This window comes from Serinus canaria, chromosome 6, assembly GCF_022539315.1.
Source record: "Serinus canaria isolate serCan28SL12 chromosome 6, serCan2020, whole genome shotgun sequence".
NCBI classification, from domain to species: Eukaryota; Metazoa; Chordata; class Aves; order Passeriformes; family Fringillidae; genus Serinus; species Serinus canaria.
In genome coordinates, this window is record NC_066320.1 from 9,278,341 (window position 1) to 9,296,441 (window position 18,101).

At 42.8% G+C, this 18,101-nt stretch overlaps 1 protein-coding gene across 3 annotated transcripts in view; it reads right to left on the reverse strand.

Annotated features, from left to right (window-relative positions):
• Positions 1-18,101, reverse strand: part of CDHR1 (cadherin related family member 1) — a 53,077-nt gene that overhangs the window by 26,949 nt on the left and 8,027 nt on the right. Inside the window, exons 2-9 of one of the 3 annotated variants that reach the window (XM_050976511.1) lie at positions 17,546-17,641; positions 9,332-9,477; positions 8,457-8,507; positions 7,542-7,631; positions 6,968-7,054; positions 5,138-5,254; positions 3,406-3,549; positions 1,018-1,096 (exon numbers count right to left, since the gene is read on the reverse strand). In XM_050976511.1, coding sequence (XP_050832468.1) covers positions 1,018-1,096; positions 3,406-3,549; positions 5,138-5,254; positions 6,968-7,054; positions 7,542-7,631; positions 8,457-8,507; positions 9,332-9,477; positions 17,546-17,582 — 751 coding nt within the window. In that variant the 5' untranslated portion in view covers positions 17,583-17,641. Of the gene's footprint in view, positions 1-1,017; positions 1,097-3,405; positions 3,550-5,137; positions 5,255-6,967; positions 7,222-7,541; positions 7,632-8,456; positions 8,508-9,331; positions 9,478-17,545; positions 17,642-18,101 lie in introns of those variants that run through there. The other 2 variants (XM_050976513.1, XM_050976512.1) reach the window with 2 other exon arrangements.

The window sequence follows — 18,101 nt, forward strand, 5'->3', positions numbered from 1 at the left end:
CTTACTTGTTCTTGCTCCTCATTTTGCACCTTTCTTTTTACCTTTTTTCATTTTCTATCCATTGTCTTCTGCGACTCTCTTTTCCTCAATGTTTCTACCTTTCTTTTACCTGTTTATTTCCTCACATTAAGAAGGAACCTCAGCATGGGTCTCTCCCAACACAAAACACAAAAACTCCCAATACCAACACAAAAACTCAGCTGTATCTCTCTGTTCTGGCTGCTTAGATCACTTAACACAATGAAGCACTTCATAGCTCTTCAACTACACCTCAGATTTCTCTTAGGAAGTTTTGGGATCTTTCACACCTGTGAGTTGAGGTGCCCAGTTGCTACAGCAGCCTTGTTTTGGAAGGGAGAGTGTATAAAACTCAAAATCCCCAAAACTGGAGCCTGGAGTTTAGTTGCTCTAAGCTGTTGCCTTTACCACCTAATGAATCACCAATTCCACTAAGTTTCACATTCATGCTATTAAAAGATGTGTGACAGACACTCTCAGAATAGCTCATGGAAAGCATTAATCTTCTGATAAATCTGTTTTCTTCCACTTCAGTGTAAAACCAATGTCTCTTCACTGGTAATATAATTTCTTCCAAGAAAGTAGAGGTTTGACTGTTTAGCCACTTTGATCACTGTATTAATAAAAATATCCCTCCAAATGCCATGTCTGGGTCTCCCAATGAATTCTCTCACCTCCCAGATTAAGTGATAGAGATGCTCAGAAGAGTGAATGCATCTCCCTTTACACATTCTGAAGAGACAAGCAGGCTACTGATGCCTAACAAATCAGCAACATTAACAGCTCCAAGCATAGTTCTGTGAAGAAGATGTTAAAACTCACTGAATTGAATCTTGGCTATTTTCTGCTAGACAGGGCCCCGAAGTTGTCTGAGGTACCTGACATTATTTCCTGAGATTTTGTCTCAGATTTATTAAACTCTAATATATTCTGTTCTAATTTAATGCCAGATGGAGTTTTGAGTGCCCTTCAAATTTCATCTAAGACACACCTACTCACCATTCACAATGCAGTAATGAATACTGTTAGGCTTTCCTCTGTCTCCATCAAGAGCAACCACAGTGAGGACCTCAGAGCCCTGGGGAGAAATGAGAAATCACAGTCTGTGTGCTGAGATCAGAGCAGTGAAATTGCAACTGCACATTAATAAACTGAACTCCTTGAAGTATTTCTGCAGTGAAGTGCTGAGGGCAGAGTGGGCACTTGTGCCATATTGGGAGCACAAAAAGGGCCAGTGCCCACTGCTCTGGGTGTGAAATGGCTGCACACCCTGCATGGCCATGGGTGCCTCAGCCCTGGGGGCTGGCTGGTCACAGGAATGGTTGGAAGCTGTGACCAAGGACACCTGCCTGGAGCCACAGATATGGAGAGAGGATTTGGATCAGCCAATCTGAAAACCAAAGTTTAGTTTGAGGCACTACCAAGATTCCCTCTGGCTGCTTCTGTGTCCCACGGCCACACAGTGTGCTGAGACACAGGCAGCTGCCAAGAAGTCACTGGGTTACTTTGGTCCTTCCTAATTAAATTCAGACAGGCAATAGAAGCAAACAGATCACAGAGCAACTTGGCCCACAGAACATCTAGGGCATAAAATTGTGATGAAAATGATGGTGATTTAACTGCCCTTAAACCTTCACTGTCTGTCTTTCTGCACAAGTAACATGGCTGTGGGCCATACATATGGAATTTGTGTACTGAGGACCATTTGCTCATGTGACTGCTCCTATCAGCTCAGAGGGATGATGAGTGTCACATTAAAATGCTCACCCAAGTGGCAATGAGCTGTACAATTCAGGCCTCTGAACTAAAGTGCTACTGTTTGAGGCTGCAGAACCGGGGAACATTGAAGTAACTGTCAGTGAATCACAAAGGGCAACAAGGAACATTTTCATGACAACCCTTGAGTGAATTTATCAAACAAGAGCAAGGCTCTGTTAAAGCAACTGGAAATACAGAACTGTGTTTATTATCGTTTATGCTAGAAGCAGCAATAAAATCTGCCTACTGGGCAAAATGCAGTGCAGTCCCTTTGAGTGTGACAGAGTACTTGTAAATCCTGACAAATCCACCAAGGAGAAAAGAAGCAAGTTTACAAAATTAACACCAAATGTACAAACACCACTAAAATCAGCTATTGCCTCTTTCTCTGTGGAGCTCGTTCTAATGGCAAAGCCCACACAGGGAAGGACTGATTCGTGCTTCCATCCTTATATCATAATGGTAAGTTATGAGCTCAAGCTGGATGTAATTAACATTTATTGATTCTCATTTCCATAGTAAACACTAACTCCTGTGTGCACCTGATAGTTATTTCAAGATCTATATGTAACCATGCAGAATAAATCAATATACATAATATCATTCATTTTAAACACCTGCAAAGTACATGAGCATTACTTCTCTGCCCTGCTGAAATGTAACAGCCTCTGCAGTGAACTGCAGTATATAGTCATGCACGGGCTGCAGTGCACATTTCTGGACAGAAAGGTAAGACACAATCTTTCTTGCAACTCAAGGGAAGGTCAAATGAACACGGTGAAATCACACTGCTAAACTGATCAATAGCCTAATGTTGGATAATTTCATGGGTAGATACCATTTCTTGCCCTATATATGAAGAAAATTTTAATTAAATCTTATGGATCAGGGTGAAAGCTGATCCATACACAATCATGTCACTACTAAGATATAGAGAAAATTCATTAGTTTGCAGCTTCAAGAATCTGTGGCTGAAAATGACTGGTTCTCCTAATTATGTCCCTGCTTGACTGATAATCTGGTTGAGTTTAGACCTAGGAGGCTTTTTTGGCCCATCCTGCCAAACCAGCCATCACTGAGCAGAAAGCCTCCTACATTTTGGGGATGTCAAGGTTGCTTATCCCCAGGGGATGCCCATGGGACAACACAGAGAGTCTGGAGTATTTGGGCATAAATTCTGTCTGCACCTTGTACAACCAGCTGTTGGTAGCAGACTGATTTGAGTGAGAAAATAAAAGCACTGTGGGACCACAGAGCAAACAGACACATGAAGGCTTTTAAGCATGATGTGTTAAGGTGAGGTGACTGGCAGCCTGCTTAAGCCTTCAGCCAAGTGCCTCTGGAGGTCTGAGCTGCACAAGAGCTATTAGTCACAGTCTGGGTTTAGACCAATGAAAATGGGCAGAATCTTTATTGACTTCAATGAAAAAAACAGGAAGCTTTGCATGACTAATTGGCAGTAGACATAAGGAAGAATAAGTGTGAGATTTGGTCAGCTGAGTTCACCTAGGAGTCAAATCAGAGTTTAGGTCCCATTTCCAGTAAAGCCTATGCCAGAAACCTTAGGGCCATTTTGAGCAAGATGGGAAAGGCTGTACTTGTTCTCCCATGTATGAAACCAGAACTTACTGCGACTGTGTCCTCATAGACATATCCATAGTAGGGAGTCCCGATGAACATAGGAGGGGTGTCCTGAACATCCTCCACGTTGATAGTAACTGTTGTTGTGGCTGAAAAGACTTTGTTGTCTCCCCTGAGCTTCCCACCACCATCCTAGAAAAGAAGTCATTGTCAGATACCTCTGCTGAAGCATGCCTGCAAATCAGCGGAGGCATTACATGGACCTCATGAGCCTTCAGAAGCAAAGTTCCAGGAATCCTTTCCCTCTCTGAACATATAGATTTAATCTGTGCTGCCCTATTCCCTTCTCTTTTCCATTTGTCCTGCTCTCACTCTGATTAGGAAGACAGCTTGCAGTGCCTCATAAGTAATTTCTTATATTAAAAGTGATTGAGCCAATATAGGCAGTCATAAATGGTCTTTAGAGAAGGGACAGGGGATTCAAGGGCTTTTTCAGGAAAAAAGAATGCTAGAAACTGATGCAGAAGTTAGTGACCAAGGTCTACAACTTTTCATCCCTCATATAGTCTTGTCATGAACACAAGACAGTGCACAGTAGCAAGGTAGTGCATCTCTGGAGGGAAATAAACAGTGTACATGCTCAAAGTCTCCTAGGAACTCCAATGTGATAAAGTGCAAGCACAGAGGAGCTGTGCAGCCAAAACCTGTGAGACAGCTACACTGTGTAAGCAGTCTCTGGGGACTTGGTACAACCAGCTCTGCACCACTGATACAGCAGAGCCAATTAGGAAGACAACTTGCTATTTCAGAAGCTTTTAACACCCTCAGTCTCAGAGCACCAGCTGTAGGTCAGTAGTCATGCTGGTGTGTAAGAGTGTGAACTGTTCAACATGTCTGCAGTACCAATTCTAAAAATTCCAATTTTTTTGAAAAGACACACTGATTTTTTTTCTTCCTTACTGCCCCAAAGGTAGAATTTAAGCCAAATTTTTTTTACTCCTCAAATGAGTCTTGGCTAAAAATACATGAAAATGTCCATACTTTTTTTTTTTTAAAAATATGAGCAACTCCAAGTCCCCATAAATTACAGCAAAATTGCCCTCTTTTCACCCATGTAAGTCTGTCTGTGTGACAGGTCCCCACAGGATTTTGAGAGACTTCAGAATCTATAAACTTTTAATGCCTGTTGGCATGTGCAGTCACAGACACAGTACTGCTGGGAAAGACAGTGGCAAAAAGGGATGTACAGCAATATTTGCAGGATTTAAATAAGCTCCTGCCACGAGGCAGCCAGGAAGTAAAATAAAGAAACATTCACAGATATTTCCAGAAAAGAAATCCATCACTTGTGCTGTGCTGGGTCTAGCTGTGCCCTGTGTCTTACTGTGGGTAGTGGCTGTGACCATCTGCCTGCCAGGGGGCTGTCCTTGTGGTGGTAGGGCTGTGCCCTGGGCAGCATGAGGAGCCCTGAGCTCACAGGCTGATGCTTCTTGAAGCCAGGGCTGGATACACCAACCTTTCACTTCTAGGTGAGTCCCATGGCACAGGGGACATAAAGGAAATGTGGGAAACCCCCTTCCAAATCCCCCAGATGTTGTTCAGCAGCAGACACCTGCTACCTTTCCTCCCTCACCTTTCCACGTTAACCCCTACACCTCCAGATGTTACAGCAGGAGTAACTCTGCTGCCTCCATGTTTCAGCAGCACTTCTATTCAAACTAATTGGTCCCACTCAAACACAACACCCCACCTCCTCTAGTCTCACATAAAAGCTTTTCACCTTGGCTACAACCACAACAAAATGTGTTCTTGATTTCTCGTAGTCCAGGGTGACCCCTGGTTTGATGCGCAGGACGCCGCTGTGACGGTCTATCGTAAACTTATTTGCATGGATGTTCTAGAAGGAAAGAAAAGAGGAAACAGCCAGAGATTACACATATGGAGATAGGATTGCCATAGGGATTCATCTTTTATTTCACCTGCTAGGGGAGAAGACTAGAATAATGATACAGTTTGGGTGAATAATGCATTTGATGAATTTCACCTCTGTGTTTATGAACAATTCATGAACCAACCACACGTCTCTCATTATTCAGAATAAAACAGTTTCTTGTAATATAGATTTTTTAAATCTTTTAGTATTTCATTGTGAAAATTTACACTTTTGGTTAACTCAGTTAATTGCATGGAAAGAGATAGGGAGACTTAACAGAAAAAAAGATGAAGAGAAAAGGAACAAAAAAATAAATGGTGTTACCCCTTAGTGTTTCAAAGTTCTACTGGTTTCAAAAAAAAGCAGGAAGGTTGCATGTATAGATTATTGTCAAACACAGTGGTGGTCTGGTGATTTTTGTGATGTACAAACAAAATCTAAAGGACACCTGATTTTAAAAAAGGCATAAAAAATGCCTCCCTCCATTCTTCTGAACTGGAGATATCTGTGCAAACACCTCTGTTCCTGTATCCAGGCACAATGGCCACTTTCAGATAATCTTGGCCATTTCAGCAGACATCACCACCTGCCTTTATCATACCTATGGAGAGCTTTTCTCTGCGCAGCTTGAGGATTCTCAGAGACTCAAAGACAGGGCAAGATTTTTTCAACAAATACACATATTTATTATCCTTTTTGCCACACAAATATCTTACAAACTAGACATAGAGTTTTGAAATTGCTGCCTCTTGGTCTATAGACTATCAGCTCTCTGGAAAAAGCCCTGTGCAAAATTGAATCCTGCACATGGATCATAATTTGTGAAATCAAAGCTAAATTTCAACAAGGCACTCAAGGTGTTCTTTCACAGTATGCCCAAGCTCTTAACAGGATTAGCTTTAGTGCTATGTAAATATCTTCTAACTTGTCTTCATATTATTATCCAAAATTAAATATTGCAATAAATTTGCTTTGTTTATTGTTTGCTTTTTTTCATGTTTCCTCTTGAATAAAGGGAACTGCAGAGAACCTGGATGAAACTGCCTGTAGGAAGAGGGAATTTGAAGGACATAATGCAAATAACTGCCCTTGTGGCATACAGAAGATCTGTAATACAGAAGTTCAGCTTTAAATCTGGAGCCCTTTCAGTTCTTCACCAGTGGGCAGCAACTGAAAGGGTGGTTTCAGGCAGTCACTGCTTTGTCAGGGAGAAGATTTAGTACCTCTCATTTCACACTGTGATCCAGGTATCAATTATGCACCAGCCTGCTACACTAAAGGGCACATTTATGTTTCTAGTGTGTTTTGCTCCCTAAGAAAGCTATTTCATGCTTTAGAAATCCCATAAGCATACAAGATTACCAGCTAATCTTGCTCTCCCTGTCACTCCAAAAGAAGGGCCAGTTAGAGCCCTGCCATGAGGGGTCCTGCTGGCAAGCACAGGAGTGGAGTGTCAGTGGCAACTCCAACTCCTCTTGCTGCCTGCTGGATCACCCTTGGCTGCTTGCAATCAAACAACATCCCTTCTGCCAATGCTTATTTTCTAGTGCATGGTACAAAATTGGTCCAATAGGCACTAACAGTGCACTCACTCAACCCCCAAAATCTTTTTAAAATTTGCTTTCTGAAATCTCAGTAAAGGAGAGATGAGTTGTGAGGGTAAGGACAATACTTTACCTGCAAGAAGTAGGTGATGCTTCCTCCAGAACCCGTGTCTTTGTCTATTGCCTCAATCTTAAAGATGCTGCTGCTGGAGGGAGTGTTCTGTGACCAGAAAGAGTTAGCAGAGTCACACAGAAACAGAAACCAGGTGAGGTAAAAGAAATGAAAAATGAACATGCAGGGAGGCAGAAAAAGAGAGTAATAGTAGAAAGAATGTAAAAGCACGGAGGGAACCAAAGAGCAGAAGGGAAAGAGGGAAGAGATTAAAACTGGAAAACAAGAAGAAACACCTTGTGAAATAAAAATATCAGAACATTTTAGCTAAGATTGGGTATATCCTATTCCCACTGTATTAAATTCTAAAAACTCACATTGACTCACATCTAGGAACTTACCCCAAAACCAGCACACCTTGAGTACCTACAGACTTACTCCCCAAGTTTGCAGTGTATATTAAATATCTACCCAAACCCTAAACAAAAACAATGCAAGTCTGTCCTGCACAACTTGTTATTTTACTGAAAACATATTAGCCCCTTTTTACATCCTAGAGAAGTATATTTCCAGTATGCAAAGGAACTTCACCAACCTCTGGGACTTGGACTATGTAAGGTGTATTGATGAACTCTGGGCTCTCATCATTGGCATCCATTACTAGGATCCTGACTTTTTCGGAAACCTGGAGTAGAATATGAACAGCATATTATGACTCCCATTATTTATGAATCCCATTATTTCCTTTTTACAGAGATTTCCAGGGCAGTTGTGCCTGTAGGAGGCTCGAACATCCCAAACATTTCTTGTAAAAATCTCAATCAATTTCTTTGAGATGTGGAAGAGCTCTAGATTCATCCAGTCTTGTAGATAAGAAGAGGGTCCCGCTTTTGTGGAACCTCTAGTGATGAAGCCCACATCATCCTACTAGCAGACTGCCATCCTGGCCCTGACAGCATCAGTCCATAAATTAAAAATGCCAAGAAAATCTGTGGAAATAGGACTGGATTCTCAGTGCCTCAAATAAGTCCTTAATGATTAGACATGAACAAAGCTTTATCCAGCAGCAGACAAGAAACCCCCCGCCACCTTAGCCCAAGCAAATCTTCTTAACATCATGCTAGAGAAACACTGTGGGGGTGGGGACAGGCAGCTCTTGGGCACCCAACACTAGTTCCTATAATGTCACACTTTTCTCCAAAAAGCCTCCAGATCTTAGGCACAAATCCGACTGTGCTGGCAGTGAAACTTCATGGGAAGCTGCTGTAATTCTGCAGGCTGCTGTCAGTATTTCAGCTCACACTTCATTGTAATTATCCTCAAATAGCTGAGCAAGGAGATGAAATGAGACTTGAGTAGCTGTGAGTTCAGTGGCTCTTGGAACAGGAGGTAAGGCTCTAATGAGATTATGTTTTCTGATCAAATGAGATGGTCCCTTTAAGGTAATTTAATAGGAGTAGGTTTATGAGGACAGACAGTTTGACAAGCTACATCATAATTAAATACTTACTGTACTCAGGCCATCTGAAATACTGACAATAACTTCAATCTCATCTTCCTTCTGTAAATGAAGAAAAGTCTTTTGTAAGAGAGATGGTGTTTTTCCTGATTGGAAAAGGGACTGCAGATTTAAACCTGTCTAGGCAGGCAGATGAAAGTAACAACTAATATCACAGAGCAATCCCAGCACAGGCCAGGAAGACTCCTTGGAAGCTCCAGCTCCTTGAACCTTCTGTGGCTACTGTCAGGAGATGGTTGCTTTGGTAATCCCTCTTGCTTCCTAAAGCACTCATAAAAATCAGTCACCTTTCTCAAGAAATGTTCCCTAAAATGGCACTTTGGTTAAAATTGTTCTGTATTAGTGTACAGATTTTTAAAGTGCTTACCAAATATTGCATAAGCTTCTCAGTGAGGAGATGTGAAGAGTTCAATGCCTTATTCCCAGAATAAGGCTGGCTTTAGGCATCTTTAACCAGCATAGTTACATTGGCTAGAGGGCTATGATGTACTAGAGGAGTGTCCTGAAACACTGCTTACACAAATCTCTATGCTTCTTCCTAATGACAGGAGAGACCTCTGTCTGAGGATTTGATGACAGTAGGGTGCCCGTAAGCTCTTGATGGGGTGTGGGTCAGGGAAGATAAAAAAATAAAGAATATACTTCTCTTTTGAAAAAAGCTGGACAGACAGCTGCTGAAAAATTTGATAGCAATGTTGGTGGCACAAGTCAACTGGAATGCACCATGATGGGTGAAGTATAATGTCTCAGAATTGCAAAGTACATGCTTCAGGGGCCAATAAACTGGCCTTGTCCCTCAAAGCCTCAGATCAAATTAAACTGAAAGAAATTCCACAAACACCTGGAGTGGTGCCATTTGATTGTACCTCTCTGTCAAGCTCCTCGATCAAAGTAACATTTCCAAGATTCTTGTCAACAGAAAAGTAACGCCTTGATCCAGCTTCATAGGTCAGGCCATATGTCACAGGATCTCCTTCTGGGTCAGTTCCATTCAGAGTGTACACATGGCTACCTGAAAAATTGATATTCAACAGCATTTCCCTGTGGTTATTTCAATCCGTGAGTGTTTCACTGGTCTGTTCCTTAAGAACCTGGACTACCCTGCAGCAGGAAAAGGTTTTGTCAATCAAGCCCATTTCCTGGGAAATATGGATGAGCAGATAGTTCAATAGTCCTGATGGCAACTTTTTAGCCAACTGGTTAAATTAAGTTCATCAGTGCTGGTTTCTGTCACTTTAGGCCCTTTCCTGTGGAGCTGCATCCAGGTCAATACTGTCAAGACCCAAGGGTTTCTATAGGTGACAAGCTCTTTGCCAGCTCTCAGCCCAGGGGAGCCAGAAGTGATGCTGTTGTACAAGTGGGTGACAATCTCAGCAGCACCAAAAGGCCCTCAAAGACCTTTTCTTTGTAGGAACAACAGAAATGCGAACTAGCATGCAGAGAATCTGGCAATCTCCCTTCAGGGAGAGCTCCCTCAGGATTAGATCTGAGCTCTGGAACTTGGGAGGTGCAAGGACATTTCATACTTTCCCACTTTCAGAATTAATTGATGCAAAAGTCTTCTTTCCTATTTCACTCCCACTCATTAGCTCTCTCTCATTAAATTCTTTACTTGACACACCCACTCATGCTCATATAAATTATTACATTTTCCAAACTCATCAATGTATTTCCTTCAGGAGCTGGAGAAAGATTGTTATTTGTATTTTTATACATTGAGGAGTTGGTGCCAGTTTTTCCACCAAACTGACTTTGTGTATTATCAGTGATAATTCCTGGGGGAGTTATAACACCCATATTTTCAAAGCATGGTGAGAGTGTTAGTATTATTTTTTTGACTTACATATCTGTCATTATGTTATGCTTTAACACCTTCATCTAAATAACTTCAAGCAGTTTACAAACACCAGTGAACTGAGCCTGAAATATAAAGCACTGTTGTTTCCTTCCCATCTGCTGTGCCTTGGCTAATTTACCTGAGACATTGAGGTTGGAGAGGTTAAGCACAGAAACTGCTTTACATCTAACAAAGCCCTCTGCACTGGAAATACTGCAGCAAGTGACTCACTGGTTACCAGTGAGTTTTGCTTGTGCATGTAACCCAAACACAGGATAGAATCATCCCTGCTAAGAAAGTCAGCATAAAGTTAAGGAAGAACACTAAGGCTCAGTTTTGAACTACTCTGGCCCTGAGTTTGACAGATGTTTAATTCAGTACTCAAAAGTAATAATTTTTTCTTCTCTTCTCTCTTCATAGATCACTGACCAGATCTGTAAGTTTGTGTTTAATTCTAGACCATTGCCTACACCACTGACAGGTCAGCTTATCAAAGGTTTCCTCAGTTTTGCAAAGCATCCTTTTGGTCCTCATTTGCTTCTTTCTTGGCATTCAAATGGTGAAGCTGCTCAGGGGCCTTTGTGGCCATAGGACATGCAGCCATCAGTGGTGATATTTGCAAAGCATGGCTGTCTTCTTGTCATAGCAAGAGATCATACTAAACCATATGTGTTCACTTAGGAGTGAGCTCTGTTATGATAATTATCAGGGCAATATTTGGGCACCTTTGTACAGAAAAATGTTACATTGCAAAAACCAATGCACCCACAAGAGCACTAACAAGAGATCCTTGTATGAGCTGGTTCAGCCAGCCAACAAATAATCAAGACTAGCAAAACAGTTCAGAAAACCACAAAACATTTTTCCACGTTTTTCTTGTACTTTTTCTACAAAACAGAATGGAAAATAACAGCACATCTGTAACTGTGATCACTGAAAATTATTAGGGAAAGACAATGAGCAGTATGATGAGACACTTCTGACTGTAACAACTCTCTATACACAAGGAAACACAAGGAAGTAACTGGGACTGATATAAATTAGTATCCTGAAAAAGACATCTGCTTCCTAATACAACTATCTATAGATGAGACATAAATCTGAAAACTGTGGAGGATTCTGCAGCACCAGCACTGACTCATTTATTCTTGTTTTTCAAAATTTTTTCAAAGTCTTAATATCACAGCTGGGTCCAGTTGGAGATTTAAGGTGTCAGTTGTCATCATCCCACTGATATCCTTATAAATACAGTGCTTTTCTGCAGCCTTTTTTTGGTCATTAGTTTTCTCTACTTCTCAGTTGTTTTCTGCTCTTCTTACTACCTTTTCCTGTCCCTTGCACTTGAAACAATGCTGGCTCTCCTGCCTGTTTCTAGCTTGTGTGGATGTCTGCAGCAGCTGCTGAGCAGTGCTCTCTGTGCTGTGGAGAAGCAGGATGGACACCACGTCTGGACTCTCAGAGTCTGAGAGCAACCACCAGGCACAAGGTCTCTGCTGTGGCTGCCCTGAAATACCAATACCAGCAGTACACAGATGCAAACCACTCCTCAGGGGGCACAGGGCTGGAGAGCAACAGATTGAAAGTTTAGGTGAACCCATTTAAGCCCGGGCTGGTTCTTTAAATCTCAGTTTCCTTTCCTACATTTGTTAGAATTTTCTTATAAGTAAGGCAGGAACTTTCTTGCTGCTAAATGGGAGTAGAAACATTGATATTGGTACAGACTGAGATTACTGAGCTTTATGAGCAAGTAATGATGAACTTCATTGATCCTTACACTGGAGTCTGCTTTTTAGCTAATGCTGATACTTCATTTTTCATAATACAAAATACTTGCATGCCTTTTAAATTAGATTGTGGATCAAAATTTACTTTCTAACTCATTATAATTCCTTATTTTTTCCAAATTGTAATTTCACTGCACAGTACCCTCCATATCATTAACACCCCCAGGAACACTTCTCACCACAGCGTTAATGCCAATTAAAAATCTGTTCTCAGTGTGCTGCCTCTACTTGCTGAAAAGAAAATAAATGAAAAAGACAGATAAAATCTTACCAGAGAATACCAAGTAAATACCCTCTCCCTGTCATAAAAATATGGGAATAGAAGAGTCTTTACTTGAGGATATGGCAAATGCCACAGTAAAAAGAGCTGGACACTCTGAGTACCCAGGAGATCATGCAGCAGGCTGGGATAGGGGAGTCCTGGGGTGGTACTTGCTGCTTCCTGCTGTGGCTTCCTCCCATGAGCCATGCCAGGCTTTTTCACTCTGTTTTTCCTATTCCACCTCAAAAGTCATTTGCTCTCTGCTCTGCCACTTGGGCTGAATGGCTGGCTCATGATGTCCTTACCCCATTTAAATTCATTTTTGACTCAAATTTAATCACAGTTTCTGCCCTAGGTTCTGGGATTGGTTTTGCTTTCTCACAGAAGACACACTCTCCCTCTCTGTTGTGCAACACTCAGCAATCAGATCCCTTTCCTGTCAGTTAAACAAGCCAAGCACATTTTGGATTCATGCTCAGTCCTGCCACTGTCCTTGGCCAGCACAGCTGACAACTGTTAAGAAGATGCTGAGAGGGACATGCATGGCCATGCTCCCAGGACAGGACATCTCTGTTCCTAATGTCACAGCAAATACCACCTTGCCCGGGGTCACATGTCTGCTCTCTGCCTGTCTCAGACTAGGGCCCACTTCCCCAGCAGAAGAGGAGATGGACAGTTAAAGCTGCAGATGGCTGTTTTCACACCAAGCTCACCCCAAGGCTCCTGGAGGCCATGGACACACACTGTGACTACCCCAAAGCCCCTTCCCCATTCACCCTCTGCTACTGCTCCTTCCAGACCATGCTCAGGGGACTCCTGCTCCCTCCCTGCAGCAGCTGGTACAGCAGCCAGCTGGCAAAGCAGAGACATGGCAGCATCATCAGCAGCCAAAACACACTCTGCAGCTGCCAGTGCCTCTCCTGGAGAGATGGGATATGGCAGCAAGGGCTCAGCACGGGGCTCAGACCATCACCCCACAGACAGCAGCAATATGTCCCTGCAGCACCCATGGCAACCAGCTCCAAGGAGAAACCATCTGAGTGCAATTTTCTGATGTATCTGCAGTTTCTGTCAGAAGAATCTAAAAAAAATTGAAGGCTGTAACACCTGTGAGTCCTCAGAGCATCTCTGTGCAGTGCTCAGCTCTGCAAGGGACTTTCCTCTGTGCACACTGGCACTGCTGCAGGGGTGCAGAAGGCAGGCTGTGCTTAACACTGCTGTTCTGGCAGCTCCCAGCTTGCCTAGAGGTGGACCAGGGTGACAGAAACAAGGGAAGGATGATAGGTACCACCGGGGACAAGAAGGCTCTCCTCAGTCAGCTGTGAATGATGGGAGGAAAGGAGACCAGCAGCATGTAGGAATAGGGCAAGCTTGAAGGATGGAGGGATCAGAAGGGGTCAGTCACCCAGTGGTGAGTAGGTGGCAGCTGTAGCTTTGATCCAAGAACTGCCACTGCAAACTGGCTTTTAATGGGAGAAGTGCCTTCTTGGGGACAAGGGAAAAAACAGAAAGGGAAATGCAAGGAGATCATGCAGAGATCTACAGTGCACTGATGATGGTTGGGCTTTGAGAGAGTAATCAACTTAGGCCTTCTGAGTATGCTTCAATCCCCTGCTCTGCAGCTGTTCCCACCCCACCCTGTCCCCACCATGAGGCTTACAGGGATTATGAGGTAAGATGAAACAAACAACCTGAAATAGCATCCCACTCCTGCCTTACGACCTTGATTAGGAGCACATGCACATTTTGTATGTACACATGCAAAGAGCAAATTACCCACCTGCCCCACCAAACTACAAACACCAACTGCTATTTCAGTTCATAACTCCTCCCATTCTTCTTAAATCTGGCACTGAAAAGGGCTGCTGCTGTTCTGGACCCTCTAACCCTGAGGGCTCTCAAGCCCTGCAGCAATAAATAGGATCTGGGAATCTGCAGGTACTTTCAAGCATTCATGCAGAAATTGTACTTGCTGTTTTTATGATAGCTTGGTACACAAGTTACAACTATCTGTAAATAAGTAAAACTGGACAAAGGAAAAGAAGGTAAAAGTTAAGGATGATACAAGAATGGTAATGAGTTTGATGTGTTCACACAGCTGCAGAGCTGCAATGTCTCTTTCTACAGCCACACATAGACTCCATCATGTCCTTTCAGTGTTCCCAAATGTTCCACGTCCCTTGCCTACAGATGTCTGGGAATAAAACTAACACATATTACTTTGCCAACCATTTGCAATCTCAGCAGGGTCAAAGACTAATAAACCTCCAAAAATTTTACAAAGTTGCTGTCTGTGGCACTGCACAGATCAGACACCAGCTGCTGCCACGGAAAGCATCCTGCCCATGACTCCAAACTTAATTTAAGGACAGGGGATATCTGATAGCAACCTGTCCATTTTTGCAGCACATAAACCTGAGTGAAGCCATCCAGAATCAAACATATGGAAGTTTTAGTTCCCCTGTTTTGTCACCAATCATCCTGCTCAGCCTGAGAGACGACTGTGGGAGTGTGGATGCTTGGGACTGCACATGAACATGGGAGACCAGATGCCTTCCCCTGCTTCTGGAGCAGATCACAGGAGGTGATGAAGAACAATATTCTCCTCTGCAGTGCCATAGGAAAGGGCCAGCCTGGTAGCCATTTAGCACTGAGCTCTGGCACAAAGATCTGGCTGTGGTCTGATGTGAATTCTGGTCCTCTTGCCCTGTACAAAGCTGAAAGCAAACCCAGCACTGCAGCACAGAAGTGTCAGTGCTGTTTGTGCCCTTCTCTGCCAAAGCCTCCCTGAGGAGTGGCTATGCTGACACAGGCAGCAGCAGTTTGCATTAAGCAAATCCCAAGCAACCATGTTCCAATGGAACTTCTGAAAGTGCTTTCAGAAGAGAGGACCTTGCAGCACTTAGGGCTGTTTGTCAAGGTGTTCTGGGAATTAGCCCAAAGAAGCACTGGAAGCTGTATGACAAAGCAATCACATTTGGTCTTCTCAAAAGTAAGGTCTTATCTCTCTTTCCCAAGGGTTTCTACAGGTCTTTTGGAGCTTTCAGAGAGAAGCTGTTTCTCTCTTGTCTTTTAAAGAACATTTACACATCAAATTAGAAGTACAAGCCAGCCAATTTAAACACATGTAAGCACATTCTGGATGAAGCTAGTAGGCAGGAAGCACAGCAGCTCTCAAGAAAGAGCAGCCTGAGCTTTATCACTGCTGCAAGCAAAGCACAAGCTCTCCAGAGACCGCTATGTTCCTAGTCTGGTTGCTAAAGTTACAAAAGCACATACAGAAGCCCATTACATATATCTCATTATTCTTACTCAGGCTAATTAGGAGAGCACTAACACAGGCTCTGATCCCTCACACTGCTGTTTTGCTGTTTGTTGAGGCACATTGTCCTTTTTTTGGCTGCTAGAGCACCAGATCAGATGCAGTGGAAATTACTGCTGTACTTCACTGCTGCAGGGACTGCTGTCATCTGAGAGACCATGTGGTGCTGCAGTCCTGACAGGAGGGACATTTTTCTCATGCTGTGGCTCTGTGCCATCTTTATCTCCTCATCCCCCACACAGGTGCCTGGAGGCTCCCAGTGGTGGCAGGCAGAGGCTGGCACCACACCAGGGAGTGGGACTTGGATGGCAAGTGAGCTGTACTGCCTGAGGTTTCAGTGGCAGAGTTGGCAAGCACCACCCCAAACAAACAGAGTTGGGGGTCCCATTTTGTGGCTGTCTGGCATTACAGCCTTATCTACAGTTGGACAAGTGATTCCACTGGCTAATCTAACTCCAGCTATCAGCAGAACCGTAGGGATTGCCAAGGTTGAGCTAAGTGTGGTTTCCATGAGAATCCAGGCAGAAGTATAGCAAAAATTGCAGCTCCTTGGTCTGCCTCTGGCTTTTGCAAGTGCCACTAATAACTACATTACTGCTGGCCTTCAAGCTGGGGTTTCCACTTAAGCTTGACCAAGCTTATAGCAAATTCCAACTGCATCATAAGCAAGCTCCTTTCAAGTTCATTGTCAAGATGTGTCACTACTACAGCTATGTGCTGCTTCTCCCCCTCCTCTTCTCAAGCTGAGCAGGTAAAGGAGAATTTGCTGCTTCCAAATACCCTCCTCCTTACCCTCTAGTAGGCCCAGTGTGGGTCTTAGACAACGTTAACACCACTGGGTCAGAAATGGAGCCTTTGAGCAAACCCAGGCAGCAGCTTCCTAGCGCTGAGTGACCTTGGTCTGCTTTAAGAAGGCGTGGGTGGCAGTGTCAAGCTGGCAGAGCAGGCTGTGCCCTCTGATCCCTCCCTCCTCCTGGCCTTCCCCAGCTGCCTAAGCCCTGGGAGGGGGTGTTTGGCTGCACCCCCTGTGCAGCCATATCTCTACTCTCTGCATGAGGCACGAGTAAAGGGGTGCTTTGGTACCCAGTTGGCATTAACTAAATATTTTTCTGATTTAACCTGTGAAAGCTACAGATGAACAGAAGAAAATCCCAAACAAAATTTCAGTGCAAAGTTTGAGGTAAAGGTGATGTACATCACTTAATATATATATATTTATGTAATTGTTTAGGTCTTAGGAGATTATTTTTTCCCCACAGAAAATATTGATTATAAATCACCTTTTGTTCTTATTTAACTTAGTGCAACTACAGTTAAAAGAAGCGTAAATAGACTTGCCTAAGAGTGCTGAAATCTGAAAATTGTATCAATTTTTGAAATTTCAATAAACCAAAACCTTTTTAAAAAACATCAGTTATTTAGACAAAACAATTTTCACTGCAAGTGGAAACATTTTCTACCTTTTGTTCATACATATTAAAAATGTGTTTAGAAAAAAGCATGCCCCTTAGTTTTTCAATGTACAGCTTGCTTTTATCAAGGCTGATAGCCTAATTTCTAGTAATTTTTTCTTCTCATAAGCATTTATAGAATTGGTAAGAAACCTCCCACCATGAATTTATTTCTGACCCCAAAGGTCTGTGCTCTGAAGCTGTGAATAAATTGGCAGACAAAAAAAGAGGGAGCTAGAATTCATGTTTTAAATTGCAGCTACAATTCAAATATGTCACTTTAAATTGAGGCCAATTAAAAGCTTGAGAGAAAAACATGTAAGATCACAGCAACTAACAACAACCAACAAGAAAAAATATATGTTAATTATAAGAGCAAGCAATTCCAGTTTCACAGTTTGAACAGACAAATTTTAATACTGACCAACAGGCGTGTCCTCCGAAAGGCTGAGAAGTGCCATGTTCCCATTTGTGCTTCTGGCTCCATTATCAAAGAAATAGGGGGCATAATTTGCCTGAACTGCAATTAAAACAAAACAGAAGCCAAACAAAAGCATTTTGTAGGTGACAGTTATTTGGCTGTCTCAGTTACCTGACTCTCAGTAAACAGGAGCTGTTTAGGGAATACTAGGAGTGCATAACACACCCAGTTGCTGCAATGGACTTTCAGAACTGTATCTGTGTAGATATTTTAAATAAAATTACTTCTACATGACACTGTGCCAGTATTTACACAGCAGGAGATAGAAAGAGTATATAAAAAACCTCCCAGCCAACAGAAAGAAAACAAATAGCAGGATCTCCCTTAAAAAAACTCAACCAGTTCCAGACAGCTTCAATGAAAAATGAACTTTTCCAGCTTGTAATGATGGAACATTTCTCCTCTACACATACAAGCCTGAAACTTTCCCAGTGCCTCGGTACCTTACCCAGTATTCTAAGCAAATCCTGCCTTAAAATTATGCCTACTAGATGAGCAA